General features: G+C 45.4%; 1 protein-coding gene across 1 annotated transcript in view; it reads right to left on the reverse strand.

Annotated features, from left to right (window-relative positions):
• eipr1 (EARP complex and GARP complex interacting protein 1) overlaps positions 1-17583 on the reverse strand; it is a 35140-nt gene extending 17557 nt beyond the window's left edge. The window contains exons 1-5 of the mRNA XM_062469005.1: positions 17328-17583; positions 17038-17121; positions 13968-14100; positions 12548-12704; positions 9172-9271 (exon numbers count right to left, since the gene is read on the reverse strand). Of these exons, the coding sequence (XP_062324989.1) occupies positions 9172-9271; positions 12548-12704; positions 13968-14100; positions 17038-17121; positions 17328-17369 (516 nt within the window). The 5' untranslated portion in view covers positions 17370-17583. The remainder of the gene's footprint in view (positions 1-9171; positions 9272-12547; positions 12705-13967; positions 14101-17037; positions 17122-17327) is intronic.
• Between the last annotated feature and the right edge of the window lie 10 nt (positions 17584-17593).

A 17593-nucleotide genomic window follows, 5' to 3' on the forward strand; every position in this document is an offset into this window, starting at 1 on the left:
ACTGCACGCAAAGGCAAACCTGGATCTGCTCAGGTAGTCATGACCACTGATCATCTACAGGAGTCCTTCAGGACAGTGTCTTCTCTGGAGGAGGCAAAGAAAACAAGGCAAGGACTTGCAACAGAAAAAATAAATGACATGATGAACGATGTCACTGAGATGAAACTGCGGGAGGACCTGTTTTCAGACTACTGCAAAACACTGCAAGACATTTACGAGAACACAGATGGAGATGAGGAAAGAGCTGTTGTTGCCATCATGAATGAGTTCTGGGGTATTTGGTTGCAAACTAAATCTGAAGAAATTGATCAGTTGAAAAGAGCTGAATTGCAAAAGAGCTTGAAAGCTGATTTGTCTCTGGCAAAAAGTGAATCTGAAAGTCAGACTTCACCATGTTCTAGCATTTACCACTACATCAAGTTTGGGAATATCGCACTGGGTAAAAAACAATGGGATTCCAGCACCAGGCTATTTGAAAAAGCTATGGAAAAAGATGAGAGTTGGGCAGCCATAGCTTTTTACAGTCATGCGTACTGCACTATAAAGCAGCAGAAGGGAGATTACATCAAAAAGGCCATAGATGATCTCAGGAAAGCACAAAAGTCTCTGACGTACCTCAGTGAGGAATGCATGGTCTGCCTGCAGATGGTAAAAATGTCCTCTGCTGACTCAGCCAACAGTGACCCAACCAGCCTCGAAAAACAACTAATAACCAAGTGCAGCATGTTCAGTTGCTTCGATGAAAACATTAGTGAGGCTATCAAAAAGCTGGAGGAGATAAAAGAAAGAGGGAGAGATGCCATAGCCAAAAAAGCACCCATGTTCTCCCTGGTGTCAGGTGCTGATGAAGACCTCCAAGTGGAGGCCTACAATCTGTACAGTCGAGGTCTGCAATACGTCTTTTCTGTGGAAGAGGCACCTCGTTTCCCATGGGAAGCTCTGCTGGTGTTCTCTCTCGGACTTCTGCAGATAATTGGAGGGGCACTGCTCACTGCATTTACGTTTGGAACATTAGCTCAAGTCGGCATGGGGCTGATCGTCGAAGGAATATCAGACTGCATCTCTGGCATCGAGTCCATGGTGACAGGAGAATTTAGTTGGAAATCGTGGGCTATAGAAAAAGCTATTTCTATTGGTATATCTCTCATTGGGTTTGGTGTTGGAAAGCTGGTTGCAAAGGGCTACAAAGCTTCTAAACTGTTGATGAAGGGATTTGGCAAACTTAAGTCAATGCCAACGTTTCTCTCTAGACAGACTAAAGATGGCCTTAGTGTTGTTGCAAAGATGAATATGAAGAATACAGTAAAACACACTGCAAAAACAATGGTAAAAGAAATCATTATCTATGGATTCGGGTGGGCAGAAAAGGCATTACTGACAGAAATACTAAATAGTATCAAAAATGCGGTGAAAAAGGGAATTGTTGATGCTGTGAAATCCAACTTGAAAAAAGAGCCCTTGGCAGCCTTAGTAGACTCCATTATACTCTCACACCTTGAAGATAAACGACAAGGACCCGATCTCCTGCAGGACAAGAATAGAAAGAGCAAACTACTGGCCATTTTCGTAGAGTTAACCAAAACTGCATTACAGCCATTCTACGCAGACCTCAGCTGGCAGAACAAGCTCAACTCATCCCTCTCCACAGTGATTGACAGGGCTACATCAGAAGCCAAAGGCAAAACATTGGCAATTCTGACCGCCATCCAAGCCATCCATATGACGTCACTGGCAGCAGATGCCATCCGTACAGTGCTCAGACTCTCAGACAAGTTTTTCTCAAACCTTCATGAAGAGCTGAACACATTTAAAACAGAAAAAGGTTTGTCAGAGAGAGTGAGGGAAAATGAGCTGTCTACTTCAGAAACAGAGATGCTGAATGAATTCAAGCGGGATTTAGCCGACTCCATCAGTGCTTTATTAGCCGATGCATTGGTAGAAGTGTTCCAACAGAAGTTCTCCAGTCACCTTGTATCTCGTGTCCAAGGCAAAGTAAATGGCATCATTGGCCATTATGTAAGAACAGGCTTAAAGAGTGACAGAACAGAGAAGAAACTCAAAGCCGGACAAAACAACAGATACATTGCATACATGCCAGGAGACCTGAATTCTAAACAAAAACGTGCAGGAGAGTCAGGTAAACACACACAGTCACATGCTGAGAAGATCAGGAACCCAACAACAGCAGGCACCATTCTCGATATCAGAGTCCTGTCAGAAACAACTGGTACGAAGGTTGTTGTCCTGACACCAGACAGCCATGGCAAGCTTGTCAAAATTCAGGAGCTGAACCCAGGCACTAAACCTGCTAGTCAAACTGTGACACTGATCTACAGACCAAAGAGTGACCGGTACCCTGACGGCCATTACGATGTGCTCATCAATAATCAGACAATGGGGGTAACCAGCGAAGGCAAGAGCTGCCTGTTTCACGCTTTTGCGCGGGGCAAGAAACCAGAAGCTGGTGATGAGGAGATCGCTTCGGAAGCAGACCGCCTCCGATCCGTGGAGGCCGACACCCTCCTGGAACACCCAGACCAATGGGAGCCTTTCATCAAGCGCAAAGAGTGGACAGAAGGAATCAGAGGAGGGGACTGGTACATGGCAGAGGGAGCTGCAAAAGCAAAAAAGGCCGCAAAAGAAAGCAAAAATGTGCTCAGGAACGAAGTTGGAAAAGTCCGTTTATACAGACAGTGGAAAGCATATGCAATTAAAAATCCTGGTATTGGACAGTTCATCAATGCAGATCACCAGCCACCAGTGAATAGTATATTGGCAGCTATACAATCTAACCAGAACAGCAAACTAGCTAAATCCATGCTTGAAGTGGCAACAAACTCCTCTCCTCTGAATACCGATCTTATCCCTCGTGTGAAGAAATATCATGGCCCTAACCTTCCTACCGTTTACGTGCCTGCAGAAGAACATCGTGAGTTTCCTAGTACAAAATCACAAAACTTCAGGAATAGCTTAGCTACTGCAATAAGCACGGATGATGTTGTTGGCACCTTCAAACTGACCATCCTAGGTGCAATGCCCAGAGTCATGTTATGTACTACCAAGAACTTCAAAGACTTCCAGAACAACAACAAAAGTCAAACCAGGCTTGAGATGTTTAAAAATAGTTTCCAGCAACATTCAGAAAAGATGGTAGAGAAATGGTTCAACCTGCTTCAAGGTAAGAATGTCATGACAACTGCTGATCACAACACCCTTAAAGCATGGATCATCAAACAGGGCTACAATGATCAAAACGATCAACACAGGATCCAAGTCTCCAATCTCCTAAAATGAAAACGAAACATGATATTTGACATGTGTCTGTGTTTATGGTAGGAGAATAGTTAATAAAGGGGTGAGTGGTACATTTAGTAGAGCCACATGTTCATAGAGCAGCTTTGGGTAGTATTGTGGTGATATGTGGGTAGTATTGTGGTGATATGTGGGTAGTATTGTGGTGATATGTGGGTAGTATTGTGGTGATATGTGGGTAGTATTGTGGTGATATGTGGGTAGTATTGTGGTGATATGTGGGTAGTATTGTGGTGATATGTGGGTAGTATTGTGGTGATATGTGGGTAGTATTGTGGTGATATGTGGGTAGTATTGTGGTGATATGTGGGTAGTATTGTGGTGATATGTGGGTAGTATTGTGGTAATAAGTGGGTAGTATTGTGATAATAAGTCTTAAGGTGCTTAGTTAAGATGTGGTGAATTCGGGTAATATGGGAATTTTTTTGCATGCATTTTCTCAACGGTGCTTCCTGATTAACTGGTGCCCTGAGCTTTTCTGTGACACCACACCAATCACGTCTTGTGATTTCAGTCACATAACATCCATGCTAAATCAAGCGGAGCTGGTTCATGCAGGGGACGCAAGACCTAGCGCGTCGCTAGCAACCCATCATTACGCGTCAGGGCACACCTTCCTAATAGGGCGGGGTATATCGCAGGGATCCCGGCACTTGCATTGCTAGTGCGACACAGAATCTCTCGGTCTCCTGCGGCCTCCGCCTCCCCGGCCTCCACCCTTTGTCTGGTTCTTCTCCTTTCTTCTTCCTCAGGGGAAATGCGTTCGCTGCTCTCTGCCCGGATGTCGAGACGGTGTCTCAGGAGACGGTGTCTCCGTTGGGTGCGGCAGGGAGCCGCTGCGAGCACAACCATACGCCAAATCAAATATTACAATAATGTATCGTATCGTGTGAAATAAAGTATCAAGTAAACAACACTACTGAGTCCTCCTGCCTGAACCTAGAGTCAAAGTTCTGTAGACTAGACATTGTCATAGCAGGGAAGAAAACGCGCTGGGGTTTAGGTGTCCCACATTACCCAATGTCCCAGATTACCTGTGAACTCTCTGCTACCTGTGAACACATCAGATGGATTGTGTGAACTCTCTGTGCACAATTAATCAAGTAGTTCTCAACCTATAAAAGAGGTCAATAGACCTCTTTTGATACCAAGCATGGATCAAGGAGGCCGCCACCAACAACCTCAGCAAGGACTTGGACGAGGACAAGGACGAGGCCATAGTAGAGGTACTGTATTTTTTTTACTGTACTTTGTTTCACTGTTTTTGCACTCTATTGACAACAACCATTTTTTTACTTCTGTAAAGTGTGTTGCCACAATACAATGCAGTACTGTAATTTCACTAAAGTAATTTAATAAATATACAGTAGAATTCTGATTACTGTATATTTACAGTATTTACAGCCTATTGCACTATTTTTACAGAATCAACACATTGGCCCACACTGGTGGCAGGGGGAGAATGTTCACTGCAGAACAGATTTGAATTTTTTACTGTATATTGAAGCCTGTCATTTTGACTTCTTACAGTATTTACATGTGATGTGGAAAAATGACTGCAATAAATATTTTGTGTCAGAATCTTTGCCATTTTGTACACAGTAGAACACATGTAAATCAATGGTGTTGACAGGTCCTTGTTTAGAATATCTTTTACAGTATTTAGCAATACAAAAACAGAACTACAATATTTTACTGTATGCAAATTTTCAGATTTCAAATACTTTCTGACAGTACATACCCTAAGTTAGAGTGCTCAGTACAAAACCCAAATTATAGTATGTTGTCAGTGGTAAAACAGTCAATACTGTGAGGGTGCTGCACAAAAGTTGAAGTGATGGTTGCAGAGGTTGATATTGATAGCTGTAGTTTCAATTCTGTTATCCATTGTTAAAAACATTTGAAAACATACATTTTCAATTGAGCACAAATTGTAGGTTTTGATGGAAATGTTTGGTTTTGATGGGTGTGTGACAAGTTTTGAGAAGGTGGTAACATTCTGCAAACATCATATGGTGTTTTGGTCATTTTGTCTTCTGTTACATTTACATTTTGTCATTTAGCAGACGCTCTTATCCAGAGCGACTTACAGTAAGTACAGGGACATTCCCCTGAGCCAAGTAGGGTGAAGTGCCTTGTCCAAGGACACAACGTCATTTTGCACAGCCAGGAATCAAACCGGCAACCTTCTGATTACTAGCCCGATTCCCTAACTACTCGCAGTTTTGAAAAAGTAAACTGTGAATGGAAAAATGTGACAAAAGAATTGAGAAAAACTGTATTAGTGTACTGTATGCTCATAAGTATTATAATGGTGTGCTGTGCTCATAAGCATGATAATAGTGTGCTGTGTGCTCATAAGTACAATAATAGTGTGCTCTATGCTCATAAGTATAATAATAGTATACTTATTACCACAATACTATTCATTTATTACCACAATACTACCCATTTATTATTGTATCATATCTGTAAAGTGCTACCAAATACACTAGCAAACCCATACAGCATATGGCTAGTTTAAAGGCACTCTGCTTAACCCATACAGCATATGGCTAGTTGAAAGGCACTCTGGTTAACCCATGCAGCATATGGCTAGTTTAAAGGCACTCTGGTTAACCCATGCAGCATATGGCTAGTTTAAAGGCACACTGGTAAACCCATACATCAGGTTTTAAAGATAAACTAGTAATACTGCAGGTTTAAAGGTACCATGGTAAAGTCATACTGCAGGTTTAAAGGTACGATGGTAAAGTCATACTGCAGGTTTAAAGGTACCATGGTAAATTAATATTGCAGGTTTAAAAGGTACACTGGTGATACTGCTGGTTTAAAGATCCTGTAAAGCAAATTCCATGATTTGCTTCTCAGTACAGTATATACGTGTGAAATGAGTTCCTGAAAGCATGTGCAAAGCGCAAAAACTTTGTCGCACTGAAATGTGGAGTTAGACCGTAGAACAGTTTCTCTTCCTTTTTCAGATCAGGTTTTAATGGCCGGAACCAAAAAATTACCTATCTACGTCATTTTGACCCATCAACGTCAGATCACTGAATGGCTCCTCCTGCTGTACTTTCATTGTAGCCTACATCAGCTAGTTAGCTAGCTTCAGGATGTCTCCCTCCACCCGCAACTGCATCTTCCCTGGATTCAAGAACTTCCGCTGCGCTGCAACGCTATTTAATTTCCCTAGTGATGAGGAAAGGAAAAATAGGTGGATTGATTTTGTGAAGAGCCACGCTGATGGAAAGCTTTGGATAAACTCCAACAGCCGCCTCTACAGTGACCATTTCAAGGCGGATAATTTTAACATGGACCAGAGACAGACGGGGTTCAGGGACACACGGCTTCTCTTGCAGCGCGGAGCCGTACCGAGCATCGCCCTCAGTTCTGTGTGCTTGTTATAATTATACTAGATAACTTTTCCAGAGGTATCTCTTCTATGAGTTAGTGAAAACCGTTAACTTGATATTAGGCTACTCGGTGTAGAATGATGGTATTTTGGTGAAATGGTAGCCTAGCTAATGTGCTAGAAGTAGTTGGAGAGCTCACTGTCTGCTGTTTCTGGTGTCCATTTTTACTCCTGTGTTACAGCTCAGGGGAACAATTCATTGATATGCATCTGTATGTTTCACTCATTGAACAAATAAATTCAAATTCTATACTGTTTTGTTCGGCTTGACGTAGCGTCCATTATCTGGGTCGTAGGTAGGCAGCGAGGGGCGAGGGATTTTCTCAAGATTTCAAAGCCTAATTTAACATACTTGTCTGTGTTTTTTTTCATTTGAATTTGGATGGGTAGTTAATAACACATTCTTCTGTGGTGTGGTGAACTTAAAACTAGTTTTCAATTCCACTTTACAGGATCTTTAAGGACACACTCGTGACACTGCAGGTTTAAAGGCACAGCAGTAAACTCATACAGCTGGTCTAAAGACACACTGTTGATACTGCAGGTTTAAAGGTACACTGGTGAACTCACACTGCTGGTTTAAAGACACACTGGTAAAACTTCAGGCTTAAAGGTACACTGGTTAACTCATACAGCTGGTTTAAAGGAACACTGGTCAACTCAAACTGCTGGTTTAAAGGTACACTGGTTAACTCACACTGCTGGTTTAAAGGTACACTGGTTAACTCACACTGTCTTCTGTTGATTAAGACTCCACCTGACAGATAAACGGATCACCTGGTGAGTGTGTGTGTGTGTATGGTGAGTGTGTGTGTGTGTGTGTGTGTGTAGACAGGCAGGATGAAGTGTGTGGGTGTGCTGTAAGCCGGAGGAGATGTTCTCACTCAAATCCGGCAGCGTTTCTAATTGATGAGCCGCGTACACACACACACACACACTCTCTCTCTCTCTCTCTCACACGCACACAGTTAATCCACCCCAGACCCCTGAGACAGACAAATCCATGCTGCAGCTGGACAGGCCTGAGATGAACACATCAGCACGAGCTCTTGGGATGGAGGGATGGAGGGATGGAGGGAGCAGATGTAGGAAGGAAGGAGGGAGGGAGAGGTGTGGAGAGGGATCGAGAGAAGAGGATTAGCATTCTCATCAGCACTGAAGGAATCCGTCTTAGCTGCCAGGCACCGCACAGCTCCCTGCCCTGCCCTTCCCTCCGCTCCAGTCCCTCCTTCCCCTTCTGTCCATGCCTCCCTCCCTCCCCTCCCCCTCCCTTGTTCACCCCTGTGCTCTCACTCCATTTTTAATGGCTGCTGTGCCCAGGGTGGACTCTGTCACTCGATAGCTCCCAGCTCCTCAGACCAGGCTGACACTGGTGTCACTGCACAGGGGCGAGGGGGGGCAGCAATACGCTTGGGGGAGAGACCTCCACAAACACACAGACAGTCACACGCACACAGGTGTTCGACAGACACCCGGATTGCAAATATTCCTAGCTGTGAACTCAATCAAATGCAAGACAGCCAGAGACACGTGTACATGCACGCAAACACATCAGAAGGATACAGAGATTTATATTCATGGATGCACGGTTAAACGCACCCACGCAAGTGCACACACTTGCATTGGCAAGTAAGTACGTGTAACAGCCATGTTTGCAAATATGTGTGTGGCCCGATAACACCTCGGAGACGGTAGTGATTTTTCGCAGGTTTGCCTTAGTGGGCAAACACGTACGCGCACACACACACACCCATCTCTCACAAATGTCAAGTCTGGGGTTATGTCCTATAGGGACTGTGACCTGGGTGCCCTGTGCCAATCCTCCTTCGAAAGCATTAATTACTAATGACCACTGTCCCCATTATTCATGACTGCGGCTAGCTAGCGGCTAATGGAACATTAACTGACCACACACATGCACGCGTGCAGTCTAAATGTCCTCTCTATAACCACGAGCATTGAAAATGCAGAGGTACGGTAGTGGTCAGGAGAGGCTAACAGAGTGAACACAGAAGAAGTCTTGCGTTTCCAAACTACCCATCTAACTCTATGTTCAAAAAAAAACATGAACATAACAGTTAGTTGGTGAACGTTTTTAAGACAAGGCAACAGAGGCCCTCTCTGTGACCAGTTGAACTGACAAAAATGGCTGGTTGAAACTTGGCCAATAACAGTATGTGTGTGAGTTTGCGTGTAAGTCTTGGGAATGGTATCGGTTGATCTCGGTGAGGGCGGTAAGGGAAGGTGTGCATGTGTGATAAGACCAGAAGATAGGGTGGTTATCAAATAATGACACTTGGCTACAGCGCAATACAGTCATGTGTGTGTGTGTGTGTGTGTGTGTGTATGTGTGTGGGAGAGAGATGGAGAACATGTTGCCAAGTCAGAGCTCATATGTAAGGCTTGACTGCAGGCTACCAGTGTGTGTGTGCGTGAGAGCATCTTACCGTGGCCTGGGTGGAACTCTCCTGAAGGTCCCACAGCAGAGCGTGGTTATCAGCCAGAGAGATCACACGCTTGCCGTCTCCCATAGGCTCCCAGATGACACTGCAGCAAAGGAAAACAAGACAGTGGTGGATTTACTTACTAAAGCAACACGCCACACACAGACGCCTGCACACATACACACACACACACACACACACACACACATGCCCGTAGACACACACACCAATGTTGTCAAGTATTGTCATGTAGCTACCAAGTTTCAGATTCCTGTCTGTGGAAATTGGCTGGTAAAGGAAGTGACTTGCCTCGGGGGAATGTCCCTGTACTTACTGTAAGTCGCTCTGGATAAGAGCGTCTGCTAAATGACTAAATGTAAATGTAATTTGCCAACACAGCCACACACCGTGAACCCAGTCCAGTGGGTGTATGTAGGGAGTTGAGATTGAGGAGTTGAAGTAGCATATTGTTCAGTCTAAGCCTGTAATATGCATCAAAACTTTTAAGGGAGAGGAGGGAAGGGGAAAGAAGGGAGGGATGACGAGGGAAGTGTTTATAGGAGTTGTAAATCCGTGGTCGGTGAGGGACAGTTTTTACTGCTCTCTCAAGGTGCAGGGAGTCATAGGCGTGACACACACACAAACTGTACCTCATTTCAATCCGGGGGGAGGAGATACTGCAGTATCCCCACATCTCTAATCCTGCCTTTCTCTTCATCCGTCTATTACTCCATCTATCTAGGCTCCCGTTTCCCTCTGCGTCTCTCTCTCTCTCTCTCCCTCGTTCACATAGACACGGCTCTATTCATACCGAACAATATTCACACTTTTTCACGTCCCCCTGTCAACACTTTCAATTCATTCATGCAACAAAGAGTGAGAGAGAGAGAGAGAGAGAGAGAGAGGGAGAGTAACGGAGGGATGGAGAGAGCGAGAGGGGGAGAGAAAAGAGTCGGCGACTTCCAATATGCATGCGTTATGACGCCATTAAACCACATAACTTATGCGCTTTTGACCTTGAGCCACCCAATGAACTTGCTATTGTGCTGCGTCTGGTTAGAGGCCTGCATGCAAATACACCCGGGGAGTGCTGGGGGTTTTAGAGGCCCATATATCTTCGACCCCATTGGGGAGACACGACAGCTCCTCCCATCTTCTGTGGTCCAATTGATTATCCCGTGTTTGGCTTCGCATTCACTTGGAATCGGAGAAGAACAGCCAAGGCTTGGATAAGGATTCTGAACGGCATTTGTGGAAGAAAAAAAAAAACACTGATACTTGATTGAGCTGCTTTGGGGAATTGAGGAAAAAAAGAAGGTTGGAGGTGGTGCAGTAGTGGATTATGGGGCAAATGATTTACTTTTAGAGATGGGTTTGAGATTTAGTGAGGAGGATGATTGTACAGTATAATATATATATATATATAGTGAACGAGACAAAGGAGGGAAAGAGTGAGGGGCAGGTAAATATACTAATACTTCAAATAAAAGGACAGAGATGAAAATAGACCATTCGAAAGAATGAGTGTGCTATGGTTGGGTGTGTGTGTTTGCGCGCATGTGTGTGAGCAGGTTCAAATCACCCATGCAGAGTTAACGTGTCCAATTCTAGAGGTGTTTGAAGACAGGTCTCCTCAGCCCCTCACATTGCTGTTGCTATTGACTGACCTACATCTGACTGTGTGTCTGGGCTCCCATAGGGCTCCACTGATCCAGCCCGCACACCCTCCCATTGCAAAACACACCCTGTGATTGCCAAGACACCAACACACAAAGACTCACACAAGTATACAAAAAAACACACACTTTACACCTGCCACTGTCACACCCTGCCGTGGAGATTAGAAGCAGAGCCAGTTGAGCCTTCACAATCCCTCCTGGGTGCTCCACAGAGATCTGATTGGCCCCGAATAGCGCAATGGGAATCGATTCTCTCAATGCGCTCGGCTTCCAATCGAAACAAGGCGCCTCTCTACACCCCCCCACCCCCAAAGTAGGAAAAAAAACACGTAAGCGCCACAGAAAGAAAATTGTTTCAAGGCATTCTCTTTCTGTTGTGTCTACTGTTCCATGAGAAGGGTGCCTCCTAACAGGGCACTGTCTCAAATACTGGCCCTTCCAAACACAAAGGTATTTTGGAAGCAGAAGAAAATAATTTGTCGTAAAAAAATAAAAGTATATATATATATATATATATAAAAAGGATGGGAATTTTGCACACAACTGAACATGTGACAACAAACAAACAAAGACACACAAAAGCAATCTCCAGCTGGTGCACACACAATCTCTTTTTACATAGTCTTCAAATAGGGTCCATATAGGCCATTATTCACTTTCATTCACACTTTCATACTAAGATCAAAGTCATCTTTCACACACATGTACACGTCTAATATACACACACACACACACACACACACCTGCTGGTGCTGTGCTCCCTGCCAGTATTGTCAGAGAAAGCGGGGGCTGGAGCCTGGAGAAGATGGACGAGGTGGGCACCAGACCAGAGCCATCCATCTCACAGAGCCAATACTACAAAGCAGAGGCTACAAACCTCACATCACAAACAGATAGCACACACACACACACACACACACGCCCTTGAGTGGGTTGGATCTCGGAGGCAGGATGGGGAGGCTGCAGACACCCCAACCATCAATCTCCACCCCAGGGCTCCACCTGATCTGCCCTCGGAACCATGCCAGCCCCATGACAAGCACACACACACACACAGGTACAAACACACACACACACGTACACACGTCCACACACACACATCCCGCACACGTAAACACATGAAATCCGGCACAAATGAGGAAGCCCATGAACAGAGGTCTAAAATGGGGAGTTCAGATAAGATTTCCATGGACGAAACTGTGCAGTTCGACAGTGGGACACGGCTGTACAGTGCTGTAACAGTGGAGCCGGGCTGAGCATGGACACGGCTGCACTGACTGAGGTGTGTGCGACAGTAGACACTATCATTTACAAAACACCAAGATGTGCCCCCAGATGCTCAGTCCTATGTAAAGAGAGAGATGGCAGGAATAAGAGAAATAGGGAGAGAGAGAGAGACAGAGAGAGAGAAAGGGAGAAAGAGACAGATACGTGAATAGAGGGAGAGAGAGCGGAGGAAAGGAAAAGACGGTATCAGCAGGAGATAACAATGAGGAGAGGGGGGGAGTTGAGAGACAAAGAGATGAAAAGATGTGTAATACCAGGAGAATTTATGAAAAGGTAGAGGAGGAGAAACAGAAGAAAAATATATAAATATAAAAATAAGAGGAAAGAATAGTGTGTACACAGTGGTAGCTGCCTGCTACTTGCATTCCCCACACCTGAGGATGTCGAACAGACTGCACTGTGTGGGTACCTACCAGGCGGCGTTGCCGTGGGCGCTGTTGTCAAGGTGACAGAGGAGCTCCAGCGTCTGGGGGTTGTGGGAGGAGTCGTCGGGGGACTCGTGGCTGCCTGACTCCCACTCAGGTGGCATCCGCCACACCGCGCCGCACGTCACCACGCGACTGTCACTGGCTGGAGGAGGCAAGGAAACCAACCCAGGGTTACAGCAGGGAATGAATTATTGAGTGAAACATACCGAGTGAAATAGAGAGTGAGTGAGTCTGTAAATTATGGAGGGGCCAGTAGAAATGAACATTTTCATTCAAAATCAGCCTTTATATTGTGTGTGTTCTGGCTATTCATCCAGATGGGTTCTTTATCCAAATTAAATGACAATTCAAGCCTCAGAGCAGTGAGGGGAGGGTAAACAATGACATGCCCTGAAGTAAAGCATTATACTGGTTAACTGTGTGTGTGTGTACTCATGTTTCCCTGTGTGTGTGTACTCATGTTTCCCAGTGTGCGTGTACTCATGTTTCCCAGTGTGTGTTTGTGTGTTTACTCATGTTTCCCTGTGTGTGTGTTCTTTGTGCATGAGTATGCAAGGGTCGGCGCATTTTCCCCCCCGTGTGCAAGCGTGGCTAGTCGGATTTTTGGAGATGTTACCCAGTCCAGAATAGCCGTCATCCTGTTACCTGAGGTTTGTGAAGCGGAATTCAACCGAGGCATGAGAGGAGGAGAGAAAAGAGAGAGCAGGAAAGAGAGCTAGCGTCTTTGTGTCCCTCTGCATGTGACTGTGTGTACAACCCTGTGGTCCTCCGCTGCCCCCAGAGGTCTACATAAGCCTTTACGCCTACCCATGCTACCCGGTTCCACCCTAATCTCCCACTCAGTACAGGCTATCTACTGCCACCCACCCACCCACACACACAAACTATCTCCTCTGATGTTCTAGCCAACAGGGCTCCACTCTAGCCACAGGAGGACTGGGTACTAGGCGATGTGAGCGGGAACTGCTTTCCCCTGCTCGATCGGAAGTCTAATTACATTTCTTTGATCGTGCCCTTTGACACATCACATATCTGCCTGGGCACAATAGGGACTATCTTGTACTACCTGACAGCATGACAGCTCATGCTAATACGAGCGCCATGCCCTCTTTCTGCAGTGCTATGGCTCCCTTCCCAAACAGCACTGCCCGATTCGGGTCGCCACTGATCACCATATGCACGACCGTATTCGAGCAAAGGCCACACGCGTGTCCAAATTATTTCGGAAGTTGGAAAGAGATGAGTGACAAAGACAGAGAGGGACAGAGAAACAAGAGAGCATGATAGTGACAAAGACAGAGCAAGAGAGAGCAAGAGAGAGAGAGAGAGAGAGAGAGAGAGAGAGAGAGAGAGAGAGAGAGAGAGAGAGAGAGAGAAGGAGAGGGAGAGAGAGAGAGGGACTCACTTTTGTTGTAGCAGGTGGTAAGGAGGCCTTTATCAGCTGGACTGGCACTGATGTGCCATATCTCCCCAGCCTGATGCAGCAGGACGTTCTTATTAATGATGTTATTCTCATCATCAAAGTCAATGATGTGGATCTAGGAGAAGGAGGAGGGGGAGGAGGAGCAGGATGAGGGGGAGTGGGGAGAAAGTGGGCAAATTAGGAAGAAATAAGTGCGGTAGGAGGAGGGGAGTGAGACAGAAGGATGGCAGGAAGGAGAAAAGAGAAAAAAAATGAAAGAATGGAAAGAGTGGGAGGAAAGGGGGGAAAAAATAAGAAGGGAGGGGAGGAAAGGGAAACAAGGAAAGGAGGGGAGGGAGAGAGAAAGAAAGCAGGATGTAGTCAGGGAGGGGGTAGAAGGAGAGAAGAAGGGAGTGAGCCAGAGAGTGAGCCAGAGAATGGGAGGAGGGGAACAGAAGGGGAGAGAGAGAGAAAGAGAACGTGACTGAGGAGACTGGACTCAAGTATCGTCAAGAGGGTACTTCCTGTTCTTCACACACCTGTGAAAGTTTTGAAGAGTAACTGCCAAATCTGGAAGCACGTTTGGTTGTACTGTGAGCCTATGTCAATGAATGTGTAGCCTACCTGTGGAAAAAATGCTAAATATAGATTAAAATGTCAATAAAAAAAAGAGCTATACACATTTAAACATCTGGCCCCTCCCTTCCGCAATAGAGAAAAGGGTCGATAGCCTTTTCACAATCAATAAAGACATTTTTGTTAAAGTCTTTTAGAAAAATCTTATTTCCTGCATGCAGTCCAACTTATAATGCTGGAGAAGTAATTTGTCGATGTGATTATTCTAGCAACCAAGTAATACCAAGGATTTAGCTTAGCTGGCTAGCATAGTCACACTGACAAGTTTGCACAACAAGCAAGCCGAGTTATACTTTTTCACAACGTCTACATATCATTGTTTACCACGGTGGATTAAAACCATATATCCAACAAGACAGAGTCTCACTGTACCCGGGGGGGCTTCTAATAGGGTTGCACTGGACAATAACTCGGTACGCTAGCTCGCCCCTCGACTCCTTTTACAGGCACAGGGAGGATGAAAGAGTTGAGTGGTTGCCTGCGCATTCTTCAGTCGCCTCAAAGTCAGACAGGGCCGATATTAACCTTGGCTTGGACAGCTCTGAGCAAAAATTATTATGCAAAGTTCTAATTTTATGTTGGGGGGGGGGGTTGGGTAATTAGAGGGAGGCGGGGGGGGGGGGGGGGATTGGGTAGTGGGAGGGAAAAGGGGGTGCCGGTAATAGGGCCTTGAATGGACCGAGGTCTGAGGAGAGTAGTTCCACCCTCTCTCCCTCAGGTGATTTATCCCCCGTTATTCTGGGACTAAAGAGGATGACTCATCTCTCTCCGCAACTTGGGCTTCCTTCCCAGCCCTTTTAATTAGGTTCGGAAGAGGGAAGGAGAGAAGAGAGAGAGACTGTCTGAGAGAGAGAGAGAGAGAGAGAGAGAGAGAGAGAGAGAGAGAGAGAGAGAGAGAGAGAGAGAGAGAGAGAGAGAGAGAGACTGTCTGAGAGAGACTGTGTGAGAGAGAGACCACGGAGACGAAAGGATGAAAATATTGAAATTATCTGGCTCATGGTCTCCACTCCCAGGCCTCTTGGTAAAGCTCTTTAGCCAGCAGATGACACTAAGCGGGCCAGAGGAGTAAGCGGCAGGCGCCAGGTGCCAGAGTGTGGCGCTTTATCTCGTTAGCGCCCTTTTTAATGCCACAACGCCGTGCCCACTGATCCGCCATGTGGATTGGTCTCTCGAGGACTGGAGTGGCACTCAGTGTAGTCGCAGAGGAAAGGGAGAAATCTGAACACGAGTGCATTATGGTTAATGGAGGAGGAAGAGGCCAGGGAGCTTAGGGAAAACACTGACAGCTATAGAGCCAATTAGAAAGGCCCAGTCCTATGACCAAAAGGATCCTAATTGGACGATGACAGGAAATCAGACCTTGCTTGCCTTGAGCATCCCTTCTGTATGCTTGTGGATACGAAGAAATTATGCAGGTTTTTTTTCTCACCCACATACAACAACAAGAACCTTTTGTTGAATGGGACCTACCCACACTGCCACACCTGGATGTGCAGCAGCCTCACAGCAAATAAGCACGCGCACGCGCACGCTCACACACAAGACACCACCAGGCGGTGACCATGTTCAGTGGACAGACCACTGAACATGGTCACTAAAGGCCAAAATAAACTTCACGCCAAGTAGGCTACGTGTACGCCTAAGCTAAAGGGCTGCCGATTGAGTATGCATACGCAAGGTGCAATACCAACAAAAATCGTCTTTAGTCTCGTCATTGGATCCACTAGTCATTGGATCCTAGTTAGTATGTTCTCATGTGAGTTTGTTATTGATAAGAGTAGATTTAGTCTATTTGTCAGGTTGAATAGATGTTCGGGGTCAGGAGAAAGTAGGCCTACTGTGTAAACGTCTCTTGTGATGATGACGGGGAGAGCTCCACCTATGATCTCTCTCTGCCCTGAGAGTGGTCACGGGCTGGGAGCTGTGAATCTCTTTCTCTGTGACTGTTTTAACACCATTACTACCTGTCACTTTCTGTGTTTACATTATTGTGACCTATAAAAGATGTCCGGCCTTCAGAGCGGAGAGAGACATGATTGAGACCCAAGCCTGGTGTTGTGTTGTCATTTGTTGTCAGAGGTCTGGTTTTCTCTACCAATCTCTGCCATGGTTATTGTTGTACAAAATCTAAAGATGTTGTTGACAATTATACTGTCGATTAGGCCTAGACTGTTTGTTCTACTGTATTTTCACGTTTGTGTGATGAAAGATCTATGGAGACACAAATTGGTTATAGGCTATATCGCCTACCTAGATATAAGCATCTCGCTTCCTATCTACACCAGCCGATGAGCAGTCTTGCATTCATTTGTATCTATCATCAAACTTCAAAATACAATCAATATCAAAAGGCTTCAATTTAGGCCTAAACCACAACAGATTATAATTAATTCCCTGGCATGACGCGCCCAGGCTGAGAAGAGGCTATTGAATTTACCTGATTGTCAAATTTCAGGGACTGTGTGCCGACAAGGAAGCGGATGGCATCCGTTTCTGCGGTCTGTGCAGTGAGTGCACGAGCCTGCGAAACAAATCAATACTGTAGATGACATGTCAAGTGAGCCAAAGAAAATAGAAAGACGGTACTAACTACCGTCACAAGCAGGTTTCACCGTTTTTTCAATTATCGTTTTTATCAGTTAGCAAGCATGAACGGTTGCTAGTAAGTTGATTTGCTAGTGCTAGATAACCGAATGCTACAGTGATGACGTTCGTGGGGTAATGTACCTGAAATTCGAGGCCATAAATGACAGGTGCATCGTCCTCCATGTCCCACCACGTCTAATAAAGAACGTACGCACAATGGTAAAAAAGTATGAAACAAAAATATTACATTTGAGGCGCAACCTGAGTTGCCTACGATTTCTCCATCACACAGCTGACTGTTGTTGTAAGACTTGTTCTGCAATCGGTACTCCCACAGCGTACATAAAGTTCGTAACGTTATCGTGACAACGGAGATTCTTACGGTAGAAAAGGCGTATAATTTTGAA

Source organism: Osmerus eperlanus, chromosome 9 (assembly GCF_963692335.1).
Source record: "Osmerus eperlanus chromosome 9, fOsmEpe2.1, whole genome shotgun sequence".
Classification (NCBI taxonomy): Eukaryota; Metazoa; Chordata; class Actinopteri; order Osmeriformes; family Osmeridae; genus Osmerus; species Osmerus eperlanus.